General features: G+C 47.8%; 6 protein-coding genes and 1 non-coding gene across 7 annotated transcripts; 4 read left to right on the top strand and 3 right to left on the bottom strand.

Moving 5' to 3' along the window:
* The first annotated feature begins 44 nt into the window (after positions 1 to 44).
* On the top strand, positions 45 to 8,017 carry tor (putative TOR pathway phosphatidylinositol 3-kinase TorA). The gene is made up of 4 exons (XM_040829808.1): positions 45 to 433; positions 498 to 1,449; positions 1,505 to 7,190; positions 7,256 to 8,017. The coding sequence occupies exons 1-4, from the start codon at positions 307 to 309 to the stop codon at positions 7,643 to 7,645; spliced, it is 7,155 nt and encodes a 2,384-aa protein (XP_040685750.1). The 5' UTR covers positions 45 to 306; the 3' UTR covers positions 7,646 to 8,017.
* A 237-nt stretch (positions 8,018 to 8,254) lies between these two features.
* Positions 8,255 to 10,069, top strand: ASPWEDRAFT_53775 (uncharacterized protein; the record flags this gene model as incomplete). The annotated part of the gene is made up of 4 exons (XM_040837951.1): positions 8,255 to 8,565; positions 8,649 to 9,078; positions 9,143 to 9,279; positions 9,334 to 10,069. 4 exons carry the CDS (start codon positions 8,255 to 8,257, stop codon positions 10,067 to 10,069), a joined length of 1,614 nt encoding a protein of 537 aa, XP_040685749.1.
* A 285-nt stretch (positions 10,070 to 10,354) lies between these two features.
* Positions 10,355 to 11,899, bottom strand: ASPWEDRAFT_648110 (uncharacterized protein). The gene is made up of 2 exons (XM_040838765.1): positions 10,718 to 11,899; positions 10,355 to 10,642 (listed from the first exon to the last, which is right to left on the bottom strand). Coding segments are annotated over exons 1-2 (990 nt in total). The 5' UTR covers positions 11,706 to 11,899; the 3' UTR covers positions 10,355 to 10,640.
* A 236-nt stretch (positions 11,900 to 12,135) lies between these two features.
* Positions 12,136 to 12,207, bottom strand: ASPWEDRAFT_t166. Its single transcript has one exon. It is a non-coding gene; the product is annotated as a tRNA-Glu (tRNA).
* A 641-nt stretch (positions 12,208 to 12,848) lies between these two features.
* On the top strand, positions 12,849 to 13,983 carry ASPWEDRAFT_53774 (putative NAD binding Rossmann fold oxidoreductase; the record flags this gene model as incomplete). The annotated part of the gene is made up of 2 exons (XM_040837950.1): positions 12,849 to 13,175; positions 13,243 to 13,983. 2 exons carry the CDS (start codon positions 12,849 to 12,851, stop codon positions 13,981 to 13,983), a joined length of 1,068 nt encoding a protein of 355 aa, XP_040685747.1.
* Positions 13,984 to 14,456: 473 nt separating this feature from the next.
* ASPWEDRAFT_44101 (inositol oxygenase) lies at positions 14,457 to 16,325 on the bottom strand. Its single transcript, XM_040836186.1, has 2 exons — positions 15,018 to 16,325; positions 14,457 to 14,956 (listed from the first exon to the last, which is right to left on the bottom strand). The coding sequence occupies exons 1-2, from the start codon at positions 15,915 to 15,917 to the stop codon at positions 14,900 to 14,902; spliced, it is 957 nt and encodes a 318-aa protein (XP_040685746.1). The 5' UTR covers positions 15,918 to 16,325; the 3' UTR covers positions 14,457 to 14,899.
* A 3,161-nt stretch (positions 16,326 to 19,486) lies between these two features.
* Positions 19,487 to 23,779, top strand: ASPWEDRAFT_175373 (uncharacterized protein; the record flags this gene model as incomplete). The annotated part of the gene is made up of 7 exons (XM_040831352.1): positions 19,487 to 19,608; positions 19,675 to 20,086; positions 20,142 to 21,170; positions 21,222 to 21,932; positions 21,989 to 22,290; positions 22,817 to 23,308; positions 23,377 to 23,779. The coding sequence occupies 7 exons, from the start codon at positions 19,487 to 19,489 to the stop codon at positions 23,777 to 23,779; spliced, it is 3,471 nt and encodes a 1,156-aa protein (XP_040685745.1).
* Between the last annotated feature and the right edge of the window lie 302 nt (positions 23,780 to 24,081).

Below are 24,081 nucleotides of genomic sequence, written 5' to 3'. Positions count from 1 at the left end.
GATTGTCCTATTCAAAATATGATAACCTGCTTTTCGCCTTTCTTTCTTCTCATCAAATACAAAGCTATTGATTATCAATAGCGAACTTGAGCGGTGATTTCACACCGTTCATTGCTTCGGCAAGGCATCCGTCGGTGCCCCAGGCCAGATGACCAACGTGGGCCGTGCACGATCCCGTAAGGCCCTCGACTTTCACCCTCACACTTCATTCACATCAACTGCTTTTCTTCCTATGCCCGCTTTGTGTCATCTTAGATGCCATAGAGGTTGACTTCAAATGTCCACCCTGGGGTGTGACTTACAAGCATGGCGCAAGCAGGTCCTATTACGGACATCACACAGAGGCTCTTCACGGAGTTGAAGTCCAAGAATGAGGAGACGCGGGTGAGAGCTGCATACGAGCTCTACGACAACGTCCTCGCTATCTCAAGAGGTAACGTTTGACGCCTGTGTGCCCGCATAAGGATCTACTAACCTCTACCTCTTACCATGGACAGACTGGGCTCCCGAGAAATTCCTCGAATTTTATAATGCAGTCAGCCAGCGCATCGCGCAGCTCGTCGTCACTGGCAGCGACGCCAACGAAAGAATCGGCGGTCTCCTGGCTCTTGATCGCCTAATCGACTTCGACGGAGTGGATGCGGCTCAGAAAACTACTCGATTTGCCAGTTATCTGCGCAGTGCTCTTCGCAGCAATGACAATGTGGTGTTAGTGTACGCAGCTCGGTCACTTGGCCGTTTGGCTAAGCCGGGCGGGGCTCTCACGGCGGAGTTGGTTGAGAGCGAAATTCAATCTGCCCTCGAGTGGCTCCAGTCTGAGCGACAAGAAGCCAGGCGGTTTGCCGCCGTGCTTGTCATTAGGGAGCTAGCTAAAGGCTCCCCAACCCTTCTCTATGGTTTTGTCCCGCAAATATTCGAACTCATCTGGGTCGCCCTCCGGGATCCCAAAGTCCTCATCCGAGAAACCGCGGCCGAAGCTGTCAGTGAATGTTTTGAAATCATAGCTGCACGAGACATCCAGGTTCGACAATTGTGGTTTGCTAGAATACACGAAGAAGCGCTTCTAGGCTTGAAATCCAACAATGTGGATTGGATACACGGATCCCTTCTGGTTCTTAAAGAACTTCTTCTCAAGGGTGCCATGTTTATGAACGAACACTACCGAAACGCCTGTGAGATCGTCCTTCGCCTCAAGGATCACCGCGACCCAAAGATTCGCACCCAGGTCGTTCTGACAATCCCCATCCTCGCATCATACGCCCCCGTTGACTTTACCGAAATTTATCTTCATCGATTCATGATTTATTTGCAAGCACAACTGAAGAGAGATAAGGAACGAAATTCAGCATTCATTGCCATTGGAAAGATTGCCAATGCCGTCGGTGTCGCCATCGCGCAGTATCTTGATGGTATCATCATCTATATAAGAGAGGGCTTGGCTATGAAAGCGTAAGCTCAGATTCTTTCGGATTGCTATCTTGTCCTATCAACTGACATAAAATAGACGGAATAGAGCCGCGATTAATGAAGCGCCAATGTTCGAGTGCATCAGTATGCTCTCCCTAGCTGTGGGGCAAGCGCTGAGCAAGTATATGGAGGCATTGCTTGATCCGATATTTGCTTGCGGGCTGAGCGAGTCCTTGACACAAGCGCTCGTCGATATGGCTCATTATATCCCGCCGATCAAGCCTATTATCCAAGAAAAGCTCCTGGACATGCTGAGTATTATTCTCTACGGAACACCTTTTCGGCCTCTTGGATGTCCTGAGAACAGACTCCCTCCCATGCCATCATTTGCCAAGGACTTCGCCCCTCAAGAACTCCACTCCGATGCTGAAATTGCGTTAGCACTCCATACGTTGGGGAGTTTTGACTTCTCCGGCCACATTTTAAATGAATTCGTGCGTGATGTTGCAATCAACTATGTCGACAACGACAATTCCGAAATCAGAAAGGCTTCAGCGCTTACTTGCTGCCAACTCTTTGTCCATGATCCAATTATCAACCAGACTAGCAGCCATTCGATACAGGTCGTGAGCGAAGTCATAGACAAACTGTTGACCGTCGGAATCGGAGACCCGGATCCAGAAATCCGTCGAACTGTTCTTTGGTCATTGGACCGAAAATTCGACCGTCACCTTGCGAGACCTGAAAACATCCGGTGCCTCTTCTTGGCAGTCAACGATGAAGTTTTTTCTGTCAGAGAAGCTGCAATCTGCATCATCGGTCGTCTCTCGAGTGTCAACCCTGCTTACGTCTTCCCACCCTTACGAAAATTGCTTGTTAACTTACTAACTGGCCTTGGATTCGCAAGCACAGCTCGCCAAAAGGAAGAAAGTGCCCAGCTTATTAGCTTGTTTGTTTCCAATGCGACCAAGCTTATCAGATCGTATGTCGATCCAATGGTGACTACATTGCTCCCAAAGGCGACTGATGCCAATCCTGGTGTCGCATCAACTACTCTCAAGGCCGTTGGGGAGCTTGCAAACGTCGGCGGTGGAGAAATGAAGTTATATCTACCGCAGCTTATGCCAATCATTTTGGAGTCGCTGCAGGATCTTTCTTCCCATGCGAAGCGAGAAGCGGCTTTGCGGACATTGGGCAAACTTGCCAGCAACTCCGGATACGTTATAGACCCATACCTCGAATACCCTCATCTACTTGCCGTACTTATCAACATCATTAAGACCGAGCAAACTGGGTCTCTGCGCAAAGAGACTATCAAGCTTCTGGGAATTCTCGGCGCCCTTGACCCCTACAAATATCAACAAATCAGTGAAACCACACCGGACATTCATCACATCAATGAAGTGCAAACGGTCTCTGATGTCGCCCTTATCATGCAAGGACTCACTCCTTCCAATGAAGAGTACTATCCGACGGTAGTAATCAACACGCTTATGCAGAATATACTTAGAGAGAATTCTCTGGCCCAGTATCATTCCGCTGTGATTGATGCAATAGTCACAATATTCAAGACCCTAGGCTTGAAATGCGTGCCATTCCTTGGCCAGATAATTCCCGGGTTCATATCTGTCATTCGAGGATCGCCTGCTAGTCGCCTTGAATCTTATTTCAACCAGATGGCAATTTTAGTCAACATCGTGAGACAGCATATCCGTGCTTTCCTTCCGGAAATCATTGATGTTATTCGCGAATTCTGGGATGTCTCACACCAAGTGCAGGCCACAATTCTATCACTCGTGGAAGCCATCGCCAAATCATTGGAAGGTGAATTCAAGAAGTACCTTGCCGGACTTATTCCGCCGATGCTGGATACCCTTGAAAAGGACAGTACACAGCGTCGGCAGCCATCGGAGAGGATTCTCCATACTTTCTTGATATTTGGCACAAGTGGCGAGGAGTACATGCACCTGATTGTTCCGTCTATTGTGCGACTTTTTGATAGAACCCAAAACCCGCCAAGCATCCGGAAGTCTGCCATCGATAGCTTGACCAAGCTGTCACGTCAGGTTAATGTTTCTGATTTTGCATCTCTAATGGTCCACTCCTTGTCTCGAGTGGTCGCTGGAACTGATCGTACATTGCGGCAATCTGCGATGGATTGTATCTGCGCTCTCATCTTCCAGCTTGGACAGGATTTCACTCACTACATACATCTTCTCAACAAGACTCTCAAAAGTCAGCAAATAAACCATGTCAACTATCAAATATTAGTGACAAAATTACAAAAAGGAGACCCCCTCCCACAAGACTTGAACCCCGACGAGAATTATGGGACTATGGCGGATGAATCCAATTTTGCTGAAATCGGCCAGAAGAAAATGGTGGTTAATCAGCAGCATCTCAAGAACGCTTGGGATGCCTCCCAGAAATCCACTCGAGAGGACTGGCAAGAATGGATACGCCGTTTCAGCGTTGAGTTATTGAAAGAGTCGCCATCACCGGCACTAAGAGCGTGCGCTAGTTTGGCCGGAATTTATCAACCCCTTGCAAGGGACCTTTTCAACGCCGCCTTCGTTTCCTGCTGGACTGAGTTGTACGATCAATACCAGGAAGAACTGGTTAGGTCCATTGAGAAGGCCCTCACTTCACCTAATATCCCTCCCGAGATTTTGCAAATTCTTCTCAACCTTGCTGAGTTCATGGAACATGACGATAAAGCTCTTCCAATTGATATTCGCACACTTGGCAAGTATGCTGCGAAGTGTCACGCATTTGCCAAGGCTCTTCATTATAAGGAACTTGAGTTTGAACAAGACCAGAATTCAGGAGCTGTTGAGGCATTGATCACCATCAACAACCAACTCCAACAATCCGATGCTGCCATCGGTATCCTCCGCAAAGCTCAAGCCTATCGTGATGTAGAGCTCAAGGAAACCTGGTTCGAAAAGCTTCAACGTTGGGAGGAAGCTCTTGCTGCCTATAAACGACGTGAGAAGGTCGATCCCGACTCGTTTGGAGTTACGATGGGCAAAATGAGGTGTTTACACGCTCTCGGCGAATGGAAGGTGCTGTCTGATCTTGCCCAAGAAAAGTGGAACCAAGCGTCACTCGAACATCGCAGAGCCATTGCCCCTCTCGCCGCAGCAGCAGCGTGGGGTCGGGGCCAGTGGGAATTGATGGATTCTTACTTGGGTGTCATGAAAGAACAATCTCCGGATCGATCATTCTTTGGAGCTATTCTTGCCATTCACCGCAAACAATTTGATGAGGCAACCATGTACATCGAGAAGGCACGGAATGGGTTGGACACTGAACTATCAGCTCTTCTCGGGGAGTCTTACAACCGTGCCTATAATGTTGTTGTCCGTGTTCAGATGCTTGCCGAGCTCGAGGAAATCATCACATACAAGCAAAACATCGGCGATCCCGAAAAGCAGGATGCCATGCGCAAAACTTGGAACAAACGTTTACTCGGATGTCAGCAGAATGTCGAAGTGTGGCAGCGTATGCTCAAGGTTAGGGCACTTGTCACTTCGCCTCGCGAGAATCTTGACATGTGGATCAAATTCGCTAATCTCTGCCGCAAATCCAACCGCATGGGCCTTGCCGAGCGATCTCTTGCTTCACTAGAAACAGTTGTCTCGGACAGTCAAGGCACACGGGCTATTACTCCGCCGGAAGTCACTTATGCTCGGTTGAAGTTCAGCTGGGCCACTGGGCGTCAAGTAGAGGCTCTCCAGATGCTGAAGGAGTTCACTACTAACCTGACGGATGACTTTTCGAAATTCAATACCTTAATGATATCGCAAGCGGAACATAATGGAATGAACGGCGTGAACGGAATCGCCGATCCAAACCATACGGACATCATGGGCCTGCGTGAGCGCATTGGCGACGTAGCCAAGTTTAGGAGACTTCTTGCTAAGAGCTATCTCCGACAAGGAGAATGGCAGACCAGTTTACAACGCGGTGATTGGAAGCCGGAGCATGTGCGGGAAGTTCTCAACGCATATTCTGCTGCTACTAAGTACAACCGTGACTCGTACAAAGCGTGGCATTCGTGGGCGCTGGCGAACTTCGAAGTCGTTACAACTATCGCCAGTCAGGCCAGCAGGGATGGCGCGACAATGGTTATGGTCCCAGCTCATATTGTGACTGAACATGTGATACCTGCTATCCGTGGTTTCCTTCGGTCCATTTCCCTATCGTCGACATCGTCACTGCAGGACACTTTGAGATTACTGACCCTTTGGTTTACCCATGGAGGTGATCAAGAAGTCAACAGTGTCGTTACAGAAGGTTTCACGGCTGTGAATATTGATACTTGGCTCGCCGTTACTCCTCAACTTATAGCACGTATCAACCAGCCTAATATCAGAGTACGAAGTGCCGTTCATAGATTACTGGCCGAGGTTGGAAAAACTCATCCTCAGGCCCTGGTGTATCCTTTGACGGTTGCTATGAAGTCCAATGTCACTAGGCGGTCTCAATCGGCTAGTAACATCATGGACAACATGCGACAACACAGTGCAAAACTGGTTGAACAAGCAGATCTCGTGAGCAATGAATTGATCCGAGTTGCAGTCTTGTGGCACGAACTTTGGCATGAAGGCTTGGAGGAAGCCTCCCGTCTTTACTTCGGTGACCACAACGTGGAGGGGATGTTTGCAACACTTGCGCCGCTCCACGAGATGCTTGACAAGGGCGCAGAAACCCTGCGTGAAGTGTCTTTTGCACAAGCCTTCGGACGTGATCTCGCGGAGGCGAAACACTACTGCATGTTGTATCGTGAAACCGAGGAGATCGGCGATCTGAACCAAGCTTGGGATCTCTATTACACCGTGTTCAGAAAGGTTAGCCGACAGCTTCCACAGCTGTCCATTCTCGACTTGAAATACGTATCTCCCAGACTTAAAGACTGCACCGACCTTGATCTTGCTGTTCCAGGAACCTATCAGAGCGGCAGACCAATCATCCGGATCATCAGTTTTGACCCTATCCTACATGTTCTTCAAACCAAGAAGCGGCCACGAAGGATGACGCTAAAGGGCAGTGATGGAAACTCCTACATGTATGCTCTTAAGGGACATGAGGATATCCGACAAGATGAGCGGGTGATGCAGCTGTTTGGTCTTGTTAATACCCTTCTTGACAACGACGGTGAGAGCTTCAAGCGTCACCTTTCTGTGCAGCGATTCCCTGCCATTCCTCTGTCCCAGAGCTCAGGTCTTCTGGGATGGGTCTCCAACAGTGACACGCTACACGCGCTGATTAAGGAATACCGTGAGAGTCGTCGTATCTTGTTGAACATTGAGCACCGCATCATGCTTCAGATGGCACCAGATTACGATAATTTGACACTCATGCAAAAGGTAGAGGTCTTCGGATATGCCATGGACAACACTACTGGCAAGGATCTTTATCGCGTTCTCTGGCTCAAGAGTAAAAGCTCCGAGGCCTGGCTCGAGCGACGAACAAACTACACTCGGTCATTGGGTGTCATGTCCATGGTCGGTTATATCCTCGGTCTGGGCGATCGTCATCCGTCCAACTTGCTTCTTGATCGGGTCACTGGCAAGGTGGTTCACATTGACTTTGGCGATTGCTTTGAGGTTGCTATGCACCGTGAGAAGTATCCAGAGCGAGTGCCTTTCCGACTTACTCGTATGTTGACCTTCGCAATGGAAGTTAGCAATATCGAGGGAAGCTATCGGATTACTTGCGAGGCGGTCATGCGTGTTATCAGAGAGAACAAGGATTCTTTGATGGCTGTTCTGGAAGCGGTAAGTCTTTATCTCTTCTACCTTTCCCAGCACACCATGAAGCTTGGAAACTAATTGGGATATAGTTCATTCATGACCCGCTTATCAACTGGCGTCTCGGAGTCCGTGAATCTCCAGATCGACTTGCCTTCACAGGCGAACGTCGACAGTCGGTGATTAACAACGTCAACATGGATCACGGCGTCCAACCCAGCAACTTTTCACGCCACCGCAGGCCATCCATTTTGGAGGGCGGCATTCTTGATGCTCAGGAGGGTATTCCCAACGAAGCCCGGGAGGCCCAAAATGCTCGAGCATTGCAAGTACTCGCTCGGGTTAAGGAGAAGCTCACGGGACGAGACTTCAAGTCGTTCGAGGAGCTCAATGTGAGTGACCAAGTCGACAAGCTTCTCGCCCAGGCGACCAGCGTCGAAAACATATGCCAGCATTGGATTGGATGGTGCAGTTTCTGGTGATTGTTTCTAAAATTTAATGCCTTTCTGGAGTCTCGTGGCGCAGGAAGGTGTGGTATGACGGATCTTGCATGGCGTGGTATATTCGCTTTGTATGTAGACTTACGTTTTCTGTTTCTGCTTTTTTCTCTCTTTCTTTCTCTTTTTCCACGTTATTTCCCCTTCAAGTATCTGTCTATTCCTTTTCTCTTTCCTGCTTTTCTTCCTGTATAATCTGTCCCTGCTTGGAGAGGCAAACGTGGGCATTTCGGGGCATTGCATTTTCACATGCCTGCTGTGGATTAATTGTTACATGGAGAACGATGGATATGAATGAACGATAGACCATCTAGTTATCATTGATTGTCAATTGCACTAATCGGTAATTATTCCTGGCTTCTTTATCTGTAAGTCTGGGGAATGTAAATGTCAACATCCATTGTGTCTGCATCCTACAAGTCACTCGCTCGTCATTGCCGAGGTTGAGGCGGTGCGGCCTGACTGCAGCTCAGCGGAGTCTCAGCTTCCTCCTCTCCATCACCAATCCCACATTCCCAGGTGGCGATGTGATGTCTATTCAGTCGATTATCATCACAACAGTCTAGTTGCTGAATTTTTTGAGATCAGCTCAGCATGTCAACCGCAGACCCCGCAGCCTCCCCTGCGTCTGCGGAGCCTGATGTCAATCCTTTAATTCGTGATGCCCTCCGCATCTCTCTCAGCGCCAAAGAATATAAATTTCTCCACGACCACGCTGTCAAACGTGCTCCACCCGCCATAAAGAACAATGCGCCTTCTCCGTCGAGATATGAGGCTCTCGTTCGCCCCCGGAATAAGCACAATGAAGTCGCTATCCGCGCTTCGCTGCGGGTTTTCCTGGGGTCGGGAGCCGCGTTGAAGCTCATCGATATGGTTATGAGCAAGATTCAGGGTGCTGGATCGAAGTAAGATCCAACTATACGAACATCTACGATCATTGTTTTGAAATGAAATGCCCACAGTGATGCTGACGTGATGTTGATGATAGGAAATCCCCCCGTACTTCCATCCTCCGCTCCCCGAACTTCCGGCTCTCACTTTCTCTTTCCCTCGTTCTCTTTCTCCATCGATTTCTTCATCGCTTTTTTGTCAAGCTTCGCGCATATCTTCGTACGGATGAGGCGCAGCCATTCCATGCTAGAAACCCGCGAATTTCCAAGGCTTTGACTTCGCGATATGCGCCCGCTGTCGGGGCCAGTGCTGCTGGCTTTGCGCTGGGGATAAGTCCCCAGAGCCAATTGCGGATGAGTGTGGCAGTTTACTCGGTTACGAAGAGCTTGGAGTTTCTCTACAATGCTTTGGATGAGAAGGGGTGGTTTGAGAATCGGCCGTGGTGGTTTGGAAGTTGGCTGTTGATGCCCATCTCGTTTGCCCAGCTCTTCCATGCTTTCGTGTTTGACCGGGAGACTACGCCGAAGGTTTGTCGCATGCCTGTTTTCTCTTCATGCTATGTGAGTAAATTGCTTACTGACATGATTACAGTGGTTTGGAGCTGTTCTTCTGAGACTCTCGCCGAGTTATATACAGACTCGGCCAGACAGCTTCCCTGCTGGGCTTCCTTGGCCGGACAAGGACGAGGTGGTGAACTCGTTGGCAACCATTTCCAATCTACGGTGGCCGTGAGTTTCATTCGATTGCCTCTTTCTTCTGCATGATACTAATACACTACATAGAGTCTTCAACTCGCCGATTCTACAGCCCTCCAACCCCAATATCCTGCCAGCAGCTGTTAAATCGATCTCACCGATCACCGGGCCCGCTCATCCGTCAATCTCCAGTCTTTCGTGTGCGCTTCTGCATCCCAGTGCTCCCAGTTGCAGCACCGCATTCTTGCATCATATCCTTCTCTCCGTTCCTCCTCTGGCTCGCACCCTCACTACCGTGACCCTGGCTTTGTCTGTACTAAAGTTCAAGACGATGATGTCCCATCCTATCTCTGCTATAAACAGCCTTTCAAAGCGTATCATCACCATGACTGCTGTTCTGTCGGCTGCTGCTGGCTCCGCCTGGGGCAGCGTTTGTCTTTGGAATGGTCTATTGCCACGCTCGACTCTCCCTACTAAGCGCTTTTTCCTGAGCGGAGCGCTGAGTGGATTGCCGTTTGCGTTCCTCGGTAATAGTCGTGGTGCTTACCTCTCCATCTTCCGCGCTGCTATCGACTCAGCCTGGAAAGCTGGCGTCAAACGTGGCGTCTGGAAAGGCTGGAAAGGAGGTGAGCTTTGGGTCATCGTGCTCTCTTGGGCCCTCATGGGTGCAATTTTGGAGAGTAGACCGTCTGCAGTCCAAAGCAAAGGAGTGAGAAAGGCTTTGGCGTGGACAAAGGGAGACGGCTTTGTTGATCCCGTGGAAGTTGCAGCCAAGAAGAAGGCAAAAAAAGCCTCCAGCCAGAAGAAACCGGAGAACAACTAATTGAGTTTATTTACTTTTGCTAGCGTTCTTCGGCAATTATATCTTGACTGCAATGTTATTTATTCCACTTTGGTCTTTTTTCATGTCTTTCCCCGATCATTCAACCTCGCCGCCTGTTATGGGGTGTGTCTTGCATTCTTGTTTTTGATACCACATGTCTTGTCTATCACCGCTATAGTATAAACTGTCTAATTTTAGCTATGCCATAACCACTATAAAATTATGTTCATCAACCCTAATGTTTAAATGCCATCAAATTCATGGCGTCCCATCGAGTACCAAGTATTTATACCGGGGGGCACTAAGAAAGTAAATGAGTCCCGTTCGTGCGGCCAGACACATCAGTTTTGTTTGGGTTTGGGCCGTACTGTATCTCGTAAAGTAATTCTGAAGCTGCACGCGATAACATGAATAGGGGATATTACATGCTGTCCTCTCTTGGACTTGATCCAAGCATCCCGTTCTCCACGTATTCTTGTTTGATTCGCACCATGTCACTGTGGTTTGAGGGATTATGATATCTGGGTATTTGGGGAGGTAACGGCTCTGGGGTAGAGGGTTCTGGGGCGAACTCTGCTGATAATTATGTCAGTCTTTTCTTTTTTCCTGATGACTAAACTCTGGTATCAAACGAGGCGCGCGACTTACACTGATATACCATATAGAAGACAGGATCCTGTGTTGGATTTGTTTGTAGTTGGGAGTTCATGGCACCGCGCCACTGGCTCTGGGTGAACATGGGAACTGTGATGGGTAGTCTTCTCGGTTGTATTATTATATTGATGTTGGCGGGAGGTCGATACTCCAGACGGTGGACGGTGAAGTCGTAACCGCAGTGGGCTTGGACGATGTTGATCCAGTGGTCATAGCCCAGGTCAGCGAGTTGAGGAGCTGGATTGGGGTTGCGAGGATCTTCGTTTCGCAGGAGTTCTTGAATGGAGCATAGGCCGTGCTTTGTATGGTCGATCTCATTCAGTACCCAGATGTTGCGGGCGAGTATGTCCGGGCCGGGTGGACGTGGTGATATTTTGTTTCTTTTGCTTGGGGGTTCTGCGGGGTGCGATTCCTCCATAGCGGCGGCAGAGCCCTCGCCACTTGTTCGATTATGATTATTATGATTATGGTTATAATTAGCAGGTTCTGGAGCGTTTTGCTGGGTATTGTTATTATTGTTGCTGTTTGGTCCTTCTTTCACCACAATCTGCGGTTGTGACTGCGGTTGCTGTTGCGATGGTGGCTCCGATTCCTCCGGCTCTTCATTATCATTACTATCGCTGTTGTCACTGGTCGTGGCCATTTCAACAAAAGAGTCCCGTTTCTCGCGCGATTGCTGCACATATTCATTCTTGATCTTATACGCCATACCCATCAACCCATCCATACGCGTCGCATTAGAGGTAGCATCTTGGACAAACGGCGGTAGAATGCGGAGGTTTGATTCGAGGAAGTTTTTCAATTCGGTTCGCATCGCGATGGACTTGAATGTTTGTTTTAGCTTTCCATGAGTTTGCATCAGATGCGTCAAGGCATTTTTCAATTCCGATAGCTCCTTTGGTGTCCCACCCAGGTATGATGCGAGTGTCTTTTGATTCCAATTTCGCGGACGGGGCGAATTCAAAATGTGTGTATTAGGCATGATGTAGGGTATTAGGTTGGGACAGTGATAGACAGGTCAGTAGAAGAGTCTGTTGAAGCAGATGGAGATTGGAGAGAGCACGATCAGATGGAATGGAAGATCGCGAAGGTTGCAAGAGGAGAGGGTGGACTAGGGTTGGAGTGGCAATTCAAATTTCATATTGAAAACCGTTTCAATGAGATTCTTAAGTGGCTCTTGATGATTATATAGCGTGGAGTGATGGATGATGATGGTTGCGCAGTTGGGATGTTTGCATTATCGAAGCGTTGATAAGGCCAAGAATAATGATACCAGGATGACTACAGGACAGCACAGAGCGACAAACGCAGCTCAGACAAAGAGGTCTTATTCTCAAGCATGAGAGAGAATGGCATCAATTAAAGATTAAATTAAGAAAGGAAAAAAGAAAAAGAAAAAAGAAATGCTTCTGCTCCGATGCGGGGAATCGAACCCCGAGCTGCTCGGTGAAAGCGAGCGATGTTAGCCATTACACCACATCGGATTCTTGTTGAAGAAGGCAGCAATTTTACATAATATATACCATTGCACACAGCTACCCCAGAATGATCAACACAGGGTTCAACACATTTTATTCTCACGTCTTCTTTCATCTCTCTGGAGCATCAACAATTAAGCAACTAAAGCATCTAGAACAATACACGCTTTATTCTTAGATATCCAGCATAATAAATCAAACTCGGAAAATACAGATTCACCTTGACCATCAATATGATGGAACCTCTTTTCCGACCTTTAATGCGGTTTGGTTCTCGGTCGTCATCGAATTCCGGGGTAGCTTCAGGGACCACGCACCGCCGGGGAACAGACTCCGAAGGGAAGAAAGAGACTGCAGGATTTGCTTGTATCCGAGATGCCACCGTGATCTCTCATTGGACCATCTTCATTCATACGCAGTATGGATAAGCATATGCCGAGCACGTCCTTGGAGTATGTGTAACGATAACCACTCCTTTTTCCGAATCTGGCGGTCTGCACTTCCATCTTTGTCCTGGTAGGAGCTTCTGGCCTTATTCAAAAACATAGCTTCTTCCCTAGTCCTTTCTCCTTTTTTTCCTATCACCCATTTCCTCTCATTGTTGTGCACTACTATCCCTAACCTTCACCCTCCATCCTCCTCACAACATGTCTGTCTCCAAATTGAAAATCGGCTGCGCTGGTCTCGGCCGCATGGGCAAGCGCCATGCCCTGAACTTCCTCGAGAGGACTCCTCGTGCACAGCTGGTGGCAGCCAGCTCCCCGGATGATGCAGAATTGGAGTGGGCAAAGGTTCACCTGGCGCCCTTCGGAGTCAAGCTGTACAAGAACTATGATGACATGCTCAAACACGAGGGTTTGGAAGCAGTGGTTGTTGCTTCTGCCACTGCTGTCCATGCCGAACAGGCTATCAAGGCCATCAATGCTGAGAAGAATGTCCTTTGCGAGAAGCCTCTGTCGACCAGTGTTGAGATTGTATGCTCCGTCATATCCCTTTCCCTCGGCATTCCTACAATGTGCTAACATATTCCCTTCTTACTAGTCCCAATCCGTCCTTGACGCCGCTTCAAAGAAACCCCATCTCAAAGTGATGTGTGGTTTCTCCCGACGATTCGATGCCTCTTACCGTGACGCATACAACAAAATGACTAAGGGCTCGATCGGCTCTCCCTCCGTGCTTCGCAGCCAGACCTGTGACAAACTCGACCCGTCTGGATTCTTTGTCGCCTACGCTCAGTTCTCCGGTGGAATCTTCGTGGACTGCTCTATCCATGATATCGATCTGGCTCTTTGGTTCTTCGGTCAGGACAGCAAGGTCAAGACGGTGTCGGCCGTAGGTATCACCGCTGTTGAGCCCGATCTCCGCAAGCACAATGACCGTGACAACGCTGTTGGACTGGTTGAGTTTTACAATGGCAAGATCGCGTACTTCTATGCTTCGCGAATGATGGCTGCTGGACAAGAAGACACCACGGAGGTTATCGGCACCCAGGGCAAGTTGACCGTCAACGCTCAGCCAGCCCTGAACTTGGTCAACATCTACGACGGCGCTGGTATCCGTCGCGAGATCCCACAACATTACTATGATCGCTTCGAGTTTGCATTTGTTACCGAGGCCAACGAATTCACTGCTGCTTGTCTGGAGAACACCGAGGTTCCGTTGAAACTCGAGGGCGCCGTGCAGGCTGTCCGCATTGGAAGTGCACTCCAGGAGGCCCTCATTACAGGACAGAAGATTTTCTTCGACGAAGCAGGCAACCGCATCGAAAAGACTAAGCTATGAGAGATGATAAGATGAATTTTTCTTTTTTTCTTATGGTTGTTGAAATACCTATACAGCGGGTTCCAGATATATTGCCCACGATTTAATAGATTTTATATAGTGACAACATACTCCAGAGATATACAAAAATTGTTATATGATTAGAATTCTGGAATTCATATTGTGCTTTCAATTAGATGCCATAAGATACATGGTAAATAAAAACCATATAGAAGTAGATACTGAATACAATCTGTCCTTGGCATTTTTTAAAAGAACAACCCTAATTTATCACTGACTTCAGTTTTCCATATACCTAAACGAACGAACAGTATCAGTATCTACAGAAAAAGAGATAAACTATGCAAAAAAAAAAAATCCATCAGCTTACAACCAAACCCCTCCATGCCTTCAAGACATTCCAAAACTTAATAAAAATAATAAAAAGACCAAATGTACCTGTGATACCAGTCATGCAAGCCCGCTGGTTCACCGTTCATTGCTACAGTGCCCCATATTTCTTTCCCCACTGAAGCGGGAACCCGTTTCCGACTCGGAATTTGATTTGGTCTGGTCCGTCTGGAAAAGAAAAAGAATCGAAGAGAGAAAGAGAAGCACAGATGATTGGGGTGTTAAAGAAAAAAATGATCAGCGTCTACGTTCATATGGTGTAGTTTCTTTGAGTACTATTTCTATGTAGGTACTTTGGGATATAGTTATGGGTATAAGATAAGAGAAGTAAATCTTTGAGACTCGGTCAGAGTCAATCTTCATTGAATAATGTCATGAGCCTTGCAGTTCTTTTTCGACTGCTAGTTCTTCAGTGTCGTCACAGAACGTGTAGTAAAATCGCCAAAAATCATGATAAAAACAGAAATAGAAACAAAATGCGGTATCTTTATGTATATCAACAAAAAATCACAGGATAAAAGGCTTTCTACCACTTGATCACCTTCTTGGGGAAGTACTCGTCGATGAGCTCCAGGTAGTATGGCTGTTGAAAAAAGCATGTTAGCGTTTCTGTCCGCATAGCGGGGTACAGTAGAATATCTTACCTTGAGCTCCTCAACAGAGGGAACATCGTCACTCTTACTGTACAGATCGTAAGGGTTGAAAGCCTTGACGGCCTTCAGCATTTCCTTGTCATGGTCGTTCATCAACTCGTGGTAGGCACCAGCGCTGTGCCAGGGGTAGAAGGAGTGGTAACGGATCATGGCGAGGGCCTCGTCGGGGAGGGTCGACTGCTCCTTAGCAACGTGGTAGAGGTACTCGTCGTGACCCCAGGACAACATAACGTTATCCAAGCCACATCCGGGGCTGTAAATACCGAACTTGCTGCTGTAGATCTCGTGACCGTAGTCTTCGTTGTCCTTGAATGACTCGGTACCGTAGATGATTCGGTCGTCAAAGCCCAAGCCGACAGGGAAGGTGTCACCCACGACATCCCACTGGCCACGGGCGTCAAAGAAGAAGAGAAGCTTGCCCAGGTCGTGGATGAGACCAGTCAGCTGCATCCAGCGAGGCTTGCCATCGCGACGGATGGCCTCAGCGGACTGAATGAGGTGCTCGATCTGGGAGAGGCTGGTGTCGGGGTCCGATTCGTCGATAAGAGTGTTGAGGCGCTCCATGGCCTCCCAGACGGTCATCTCAGCGCGTGTTTTCGAGTGGAAGTTGTGACGAGCCTGGAGGTTGTAGGCAACAGTCTGCTTGGTGTGCTGTTCCTTGTAGAAGTTCTTGACCCGGTCACAGGCGTCCTCGTACTGACGGAATTGAGTCTTGTCCTTGTTCTTGTCGAACTCAGACTCTTCGTAGAGGTCTTTCTCATTCTTCATGTTGGCCTTGAGGACGTTGACATCGTCAATGGCGTCGGAGAGATCCTCGAGGGCCTGTCCATCCCGCTTCTTGTTGAAGACGGGGGCCACGGGGGTCTCAGCGGCGACTGCAACGGGTGCCATTGTGTGTTTTGTTTTTTCTTTGTTTGGTTTGGGGGTATCGATGTAAACTGGATAGTAGTTGTCTGATGAAAAAAAGAGATGACAGTTGGGAGTGAACTGGCCCATATATATCTGTGGTCCTCTGTGCGGGCAGATGTCTGTCTGGCCGACGCAAGACGCTGAGTGAATGGGATGATGATGCTAGGATTTCCGAAAGCCGACTCCAGACCTGCCAAGTCTCAAGCAAAAAAAAGTAATGCGGAGAATCCCAGACATCCATTTTCCAAGATACCGATTATACCGATGATTTACCTTACCGTGTGGCGTGGGAATGACCAGCAGCCCGGATTCTGGCTTCCGTGCCAGATACGATAGCGGGAAATCATCTCCACATCCTGCACGACGTTTGGGGGATTTGCCGTGGGAGGAATGGTGATCACCGGCTTAGATCTGGATTCTGGGCCAATGTAACAGATCTGTAATCGGGGGGGTGATGTCAGGTGCTGAGAAATGCCTGGTGTCCGTGATTTGATTTGCCAGCATAGCGGTCTGCACTCGCGGGGTTCCTTTCCTCTCTTGGAGTCTGGAGGTTCGTTGATAATCTTGTCAGTATTCGGCGAAGATGACAGCTGATCAGGGACGGAAAAGAAGCGTTACACATCTTTTGTACATCCCTGGTACCTAGCAGACAATGGGTTTCACATGGACATCCACCAAGAGACAGCTTAAAATTCCCTCTCTCAGCAATAGGCCGATGAAGTTGCTTTTGATGGTAATCGATGGAGTTTGATTGGGTTGAATTGGAATAATTGATGACCATCGAAGGTCATACGGAAGAAATCGACAAGTGCTTATTTGTAGTCGGTCGACTTCCGTATCTGTGTCTTACCTACGCCGAGGCGATCATGATGCAACAACCAAGTAATGCAATATATTCTCTATTCTAAGGCTCAAATACCAATTATAATATTTGGGATCAAGTTTTCAATGACAGACATACGAGGGTAGAATCTACCCAGGAGTTCTTATGGTTCATAGTGAGGGTTGATACACGCATATCTCACCATGTTCTGTTCCACAATCAAGAACAGAAAAACTACACATGAAAACCCCACATCCTGTTTGCACAAGTCATCGGAAATCCATATGCAAGATATAACTAAACGCATTCCTCGAGTAAGCGGACCTGTTTCCATGTTCAATTTCGGAGTGATATTTGGCAGACGGAATCCTACCGGAGAAACAACTGCCAATGAACTTGATTCTGGTAATCATATGACTTCAATGAGATGGCCTCAGTAGACAAGAAAACAAGCGTTTGTAATCAATTGTTATCATGCCATGGATCAAAGCGCCTCGGATTTCAGTGCCTCAGTCTGTCGTAAGAGAAGATTGACAGCACTACCTCGCCCGTGCACACGGAATTCTCATCACTCCGTTGCCGCCAGACAGCCACTGACGACTATAACAAGAAGCACGATCTGAGCGGTTGGGATTTCTCCCAGTAGCCAAAGCCCCTTGTGCCCATCAGTTTTCGCCACAATCCAAGCCAGCCTGTGTTGGTGACCATAATGGGAAGCCCTTGAGCGTTTGAAAGGGCATATATGTTAGGCTCTTTGCGAAGAAAATTTATTTGTAAGCACAATTTCTGAGAAGCCATTAGAGTTGATGAAACTTAAGTCGGAGAAGGCAAGTATGGCCCATTTTTTGTTAACCAAGATACCGTCGCGTCAAATATCAAGAAGCCCAGTTCCATCAAGTTGGCCTTCTTCGACCTATACGATCAGGGATAGACCTAAGTTTAGCTCGTTAGTCAGTATATGGGACTTTGTGTTGTAGAAGGAAGATACTGACTTGGATATCAATCTCTGATCTCCTGGGGTTATTGTGGATAACCTATCGAGGGTGAGTTCTCTCGATCTTAGAATGATCATATTATAACACCAAAAATTGAAGATTGATATCAGTAGTAATATGCTGAATTTGTAGTTAGTTTTCTGAGTTAATATCCAGAGTCTTCTGTTTCTTCGAGAGCTGACAAGGCGATTTCTTAGACCCAGTCAATCATTGGAAAGATGTTGCTGTCGTGTAAAAAATTGGTTCTAAGAATGTGACTGTATGTATAACAGTGGCCTTCAGATCCAGAGTCCTGATCGATAACCAGATTGACGATGGTGATATGATGGCTATTTTGAGGTTCCACAGTGATTTGAGCTCGTGTTGGGGATACAGGAAGGGGTAGCGCAATAATTCTAAACCACAGTGTGTGGTCTAGAAGCAATCACGTGACTACATAGCTGCATGACATAATTCGAGAAACATCCAAGGCTAGAGACATTTCGTATATTTATTATCAAGCTTATTGCATCGCTAGAGGTAGATCGTAACTTTACTCTAGTAATGCTTTGGCCCTGAAGCATATAATTATGGTCAAATAAGAGCCCTGGGACCGTCTGTAAGGCCAAGCGGGATCACCGCATATGCATTATCAGCAAAGGCTAAGTCAAATGTCATCACTACTGCGAAATTTACATTATAGAAATTCTCCACTGCAAAGACATAAATATAGCTAGTAGAAACAATTTATTGACATCAAATTTCTTTATTTCCTCCAATAATCAATTGTAGTCGATGAATCCAAAGTACCTGCATACATCATAAGGTTCCTCCCACTACGGCGGGCGAGACCTCCTGGAGGTGATAACGGAGATAATCATCATCGCCCCCAAGGCCCCAACTGAACCGCGAATTCTACCTCCACCACGCAAACAAGAGCCCTTTGTCTCTTTTTATCATCCTCACTGACAGCCGGGACCCCAGGTATTGAGGATATTTTGCCCACACTCACCAGGGAGGAAGCTTTGAACGATCTCTTCTGAAACCGTCTTTCTTATTTTAAGTCTGTTGTGAGCCGTCAAAGGAAGGATTGCGCCCCTCCCAGATTTATCTCCACAACGCTCTCGTTTTGCGTCTCGTTTGTGACTCCAGTCTTCCACGCAAAGAGAAAATCTTTCATCGACTTTCGACCCCTGGTTATCCACTCAGCGCTGGGTAAAACAGCAACGAGTTAATACGAGGGATCAAAATTAGCATCGATCGAGTCCTCGTAAAGCACAGCGCTTCTTTGTCCGCAAATTCCGTACTGCTGACCTTCCACTGAGACGTGGCTAAGGACGTCGCAGCAACTCACCCCCGTGTCGCTTCGCACCGTTATTTGGAGGATATTGGACGGCTTGGTGGTTGGAAATAACTACTGGGCTTTTTACCAAGTACCTCCGTTTTCAGGGCGCACACCACACCGCAGAGATACCTGAACGAGATTAGGGATTATAAACAGAACACGATTCTGTCATTTCAGTAACAGGTTGAAAGGCTTGGTTTTTTCTGAGATAAGGAGGAGCTTGCTGGCAATAAGGGTGGGACTGTTCGAAGCCTCGGACGGCACCCTGTTCTGTGCTTGATCTCTCCCGCCTTGAGTGTGCCATTGATTTGGTATAGGCCACAGAATAGGTTTATGCGATCTGTCTCTACCCGCCCCGTTCGTAATCCCGCAAACTCTTGTCCTGTCGAATTTCTGTTTCTTTTATAAAATGTCTCCCACACCTCCGTCGACCTCCTCAAGCGTTGGTGGAGTTTCACCTGAAGGGCAGTTTAGGGTCATCCGAAAGAGAAATCGGGTGCCCCTTTCCTGTGGCCCTTGTCGGCACAGAAAGTAAACTCCCCTTATTTCTTATGAACCTTCTATACTGGTGTGAGTACCTTCTGACGGTCTGGTCAGGTTGAAATGCAATCGCTCCCACCCATGCGAAAACTGTGTCAAGCGCGGCGATGCTCATTCCTGTACATACGCCCAGGCAAATGCACGGAAGAAGAACTTATCGCAGCAGGCTACTCCGAGTACCCCAGATGATATGCAGAACAGGATTGATCGACTGGAAGGACTGGTTTTGTCGTTGATGACCAATGGAACACAGTCTGCCGGCCCAGCTGCTGCCATGGCAGCGATTTCGGGAAACAGCAGTGTCAGCTCAGCTCCACAATCGAATTCACTGGAATTGGATGAGGATATCCCCGGCGGTCCAGAGGAAAGCGAAACAGAACAGGTGACCAAGTCGTTTGGTATCTTGAAGGTCGACAACAATAAATCATACTATATTAGCGACGCTCACTGGGCATCCGTCTTGAACGATGTGAGTCAGCCCCAAGCAATGCAATACAAGACCCCTCATTCACACTGACCAACAGATATCGGAAGTCCGAAATTATTTTACCACCCACAAAAAGCAATATGAGGAGCAAGCAGCAAAGTTGAATGCAACACGACCACCGACCGACATACCGGGGTCGGCATTGCTTTTTGGTGCCATGAAACCGACAAGCCGAGGGGAGATAATGTCTTCACTTCCGTCAAAGTACACCACAGATATCCTGGTCGCTCGCTATTTCAATAGTTATGACCCCGCCACTCACATACTCCACGGCCCAGCTTTCCAATCTCAGTATAACAAACACTGGGAAGATCCTTCTCAAACCTGCATTGTCTGGATAGCCTTGCTGTTTGCTATGATGCGACTGGCGATGCTGTCATATAACCACAAAGGAGATGAGCCACCGGAGTTTCGAGGGAAGTCTATGGACATGGCGGGAAATTTCCGGAATCTTATGGCGCAATGCTTGACATTGGCAGATTATACTAAACCCTATCCATATTTGATTGAAACATTAGTCTTCCACCTACATGGGGACTTTTGTCAAACGAGGGAAGCTAACGTGTCGGTTTGGGTTCTTGTGGGTGTCATCGCGAGGCTGGCAATGCGATCAGGATATCATCGGGATTCTAAGATGTTCCCTAACATTTCGCCATTTCAGGGTGAGATGCGTCGTCGAGTATGGACCTTTGTGCGTCAAGCAGATCTACTGTTCTCGTTCCAGGTGGGACTGCCTAGCATGATTCGCTCTGCAGACAGTGACACAGAACTTCCCCGAAATCTTTACGATGACGATTTCGATGAAGATTGCCAGGAACTTCCACCATCACGGCCGCCAAACGAGCCTACACCGGTCTCTTATTTGATTACAAAAGCACGCCTCACATACGTTTTTGGCCGTGTGATTGAACATACGTCTTCTATCCAAAGTGGATCTTACGACAACGTTATGGAAATAGACACTGAGCTTCGCCGAGCAAGGGACCTTATCCCTGAGCATCTCATAGTCCGTCCTATCGAAGAATGCCAGCTGGATCCGTCGAACCTCATCATATCACGATTCGCTGTATGTTTTCTCATCAATACTATATCTGTTTTCAATACTGATAATCTGTAGGTGATGAGCGTCTACTATAAGGCCCAATGTGTGCTTCACCGACCATATCTAGTCCGGGCACGTGAAAACCACCGGTTTACATACTCCCGAAGAATGTGCATTGATTCTGCTATGGAACTACTCCGATTCCAGGCAATGCTCCACCAGGAGACAAGACCCACTGGTCGCTTGAGAGGCAGACAACACCGGGTCACCTCACTCACCTCTGGGGATTTCCTCCTCGCCACGACTATCGTCTGTCTTGACCTGCATCAGGGAGCCCAGTTGCAAGCAGCGGGTAGACCATCCGGTGACACCTATGCCTGGGGTAGGGAGCGCCGTGATGAAATGCTAGCGGCGATCCAGCGCTCGAAGGAGATATGGGATGATCTTCGAGACGAGACCTTAGAGGCCTGGAAGGTTGCGGGAATTCTTGAAGTGATGATTGGAAAATTGAATATAGGACTCCCTGGAGTTGAACCAAACGCTCCCATGTCAACTTTTGAACCGCAGGACGAGAAGCAAAGCGCCGCAATGACACTAGGCTTGCTTAGTAGCGGGATGAGCCCCATGAATGCAGGCCCTCCTACTTTCAATGACCCGGCGTTCAAAATGGCGGAACCACCGTTACCGACAGGGGGGCTAGGAACGACAGCAGAGATCCCAGACGCCCCTTCACCCTTTAGCAACATGTTTGGGCAGATGCCTGATATGCAGTCGAACCTGGATTGGGTACGTTGCCTCAGTCATACTTGGGTTCCCCAAACAAATAGCTGACCATATCTTAGGATGCCTGGGATACATATATCCAGAATTCGACCCTTGATACATCGAATCAATGGTGGCCAATGATGGATTTACAGCAGCAGCAACAGCAGCAGCAGCAGCAAGCACAGAGCCCTCTGTCTCCTACTCGGTTATCTGCTGTACAAAATGCAGCTGCGGATGGAACTCGCCCGACGTCTCGCCTTCCTACCATCTTTCCACCGCAGAACTCAGGCTATGATAGCAATGGCTCGCCATTGCCTGGAATGTTCAATGCCAATCCTTCGCAACAACCAAACGGCGGTGGAAGGGGCCAAGGCATTTTGTGATTGAATTTCTTTAACGATTTGATTATTTTATGAATCTTTTCCTATATACCTTTTTGTTTATCCTTTGTTTTGCTTTCTTTCCGTAGACTGATTTTGCTCTTGGAAAAAAGCCGCATCCGCCTACATGTGCTATGAGTTGGGTTCTATGAAGAAAAGGCTATTTGTGTTGGACTGTATCATACGTGAAATTATTCATGACTGTGCATGGTTGTTTTTGTATCTACATACATGATAAGATATCAAATCGAACTCTCCTATTCTAACGGTTAATATGAGATCCATAGTAGAACCATTTATGAAGCCTTATCGGACCATTTTGATTGCATCACGTGACAACAGTCCGATCCCGATAAGGGAAAATGAAAAGTTTCCCGTTGACGTTATTTTCTACCTTGACAATCTCGATTTCGATATCTATTTGGCTTTACGAATCGAAAAGAATATAAACAATCATGATGTGAGATATTAAATGCTTCATTTACTATCTAGAAGAATGTCAAACTAACACATACTTCTGCGCAGGCATTGTATTCGGCGAGCTGCTCTTCGTCTCCCTTCGCCGGTGTCGGACCCATTGCGATCAAAAACGTTTGCTGTGTCCAAGTTCTTTCCTTCGATCCTTTCGCGTCAATCCTCGCCAAGCCCTCTCAAAATCAGATGGAACAGCTACGATACCCGGGGGCACCTTAAACCAAGGCAGGATGAAGAAGAAACAAAAAATGCGGATTATGCGTATGAGGTGGCATCCTTAATGAGGAATTCTGAGAGTGAATATACCGATATTGAAGCAGGCGCAAAGGGGAAGAGAGGAGAAGAAGCAGAATATGCACCCGTTTCAGAAACTTACTCGAAACGCCTGCGGCTCTTGGACAATACAATTGATCCCAATGAGACGATTTTTGTCGGCAATATTTTCTACGATGTGACTGCCGATGATTTGAGGAACCAAATGGAGAAGTTTGGTATTGTGGAAAAGGCAGTGATTGTGTTTGACAACCGGGGATTGAGCAAAGGGTGAGTCTTTGCTTGAAAAACAAATCCAAGTTGAAGGAGGAGGGCTGATCAATAATGCTATCATCTAGATTCGGCTACGTTAAGTTCGATTCGGTTGAGGCTGCCAAAGCGGCCGTTGAAGCGATGCACTTGCGAGTATTCGAAGGACGCCCCCTAACTGTCAGCTTTGCGCGTACCACTCTTGACTACCGAGCTCCCCGCAATCCCCCATCTCGGACACTTTATATTGGAAACATTTCGTTTGATCTCTCTGATCGGGACCTAAATTCCCTCTTCAAAGATATTTCAAACGTCATTGACGTTCGGGTGTCGGTTGATCGTCGAACGGGACAGCCCCGGGGGTTTGCCCACGCTGAATTCACCGATGTCGAGAGTGCCGAAGCTGCATTCGAAATTCTCAGCAGAAAGTCACCCAATGGCAGGATGCTGCGCGTCGATTACAGTCTGGATCAGAAACACCGTTCGGGGTAAACGATAACGCCAGTTCTTTGGGCTGTAGATGCGAGTGATTCCTTTTCTTTTTCCAGGATTTTGGTATTATCATGTGTATTCAATTTGGAGCAGGCGAAATACTGTATTATAGTTGTATTTTACTTATTGGATGTAGATGGCATTATTATTGCCCTTGCTCTTCATACATAGTACGATGGTCATGCCCACGTGACTGTCGGGGAGCCTCGGTATCTTCTGACAAATTCCGATCGGCTTTAAGGCGGCTTCGAAACCCCACGTTTTGGGCGAGTCGGAGGTTTACGTCGACTGACACTACTGTT

The sequence above is a fragment of the Aspergillus wentii genome (genome assembly GCF_001890725.1).
Source record: "Aspergillus wentii DTO 134E9 unplaced genomic scaffold ASPWEscaffold_7, whole genome shotgun sequence".
Taxonomy (NCBI): domain Eukaryota; kingdom Fungi; phylum Ascomycota; class Eurotiomycetes; order Eurotiales; family Aspergillaceae; genus Aspergillus; species Aspergillus wentii.
The sequence above is the reverse complement of the archived record's forward strand: the minus strand, read 5'-3'. Positions and strand labels throughout refer to the sequence as shown.

Bases quoted from the DNA above. Each gene is read 5' to 3' on its own strand.
- ASPWEDRAFT_44101 (XM_040836186.1), bottom strand. From the start codon at position 15,917: ATGGCACCCGTTGCAGTCGCCGCTGAGACCCCCGTGGCCCCCGTCTTC. The intron at 14,957-15,017 runs GTAAGATATTCT...TTTTTTCAACAG, and splicing joins CCTCTGTTGAGGAGCTCAAG to CCATACTACCTGGAGCTCAT.
- tor (XM_040829808.1), top strand. From the start codon at position 307: ATGGCGCAAGCAGGTCCTATTACGGACATCACACAGAGGCTCTTCACG. The intron at 434-497 runs GTAACGTTTGAC...TACCATGGACAG, and splicing joins CGTCCTCGCTATCTCAAGAG to ACTGGGCTCCCGAGAAATTC. The intron at 7,191-7,255 runs GTAAGTCTTTAT...ATTGGGATATAG, and splicing joins TGATGGCTGTTCTGGAAGCG to TTCATTCATGACCCGCTTAT.
- ASPWEDRAFT_648110 (XM_040838765.1), bottom strand. From the start codon at position 11,705: ATGCCTAATACACACATTTTGAATTCGCCCCGTCCGCGAAATTGGAAT.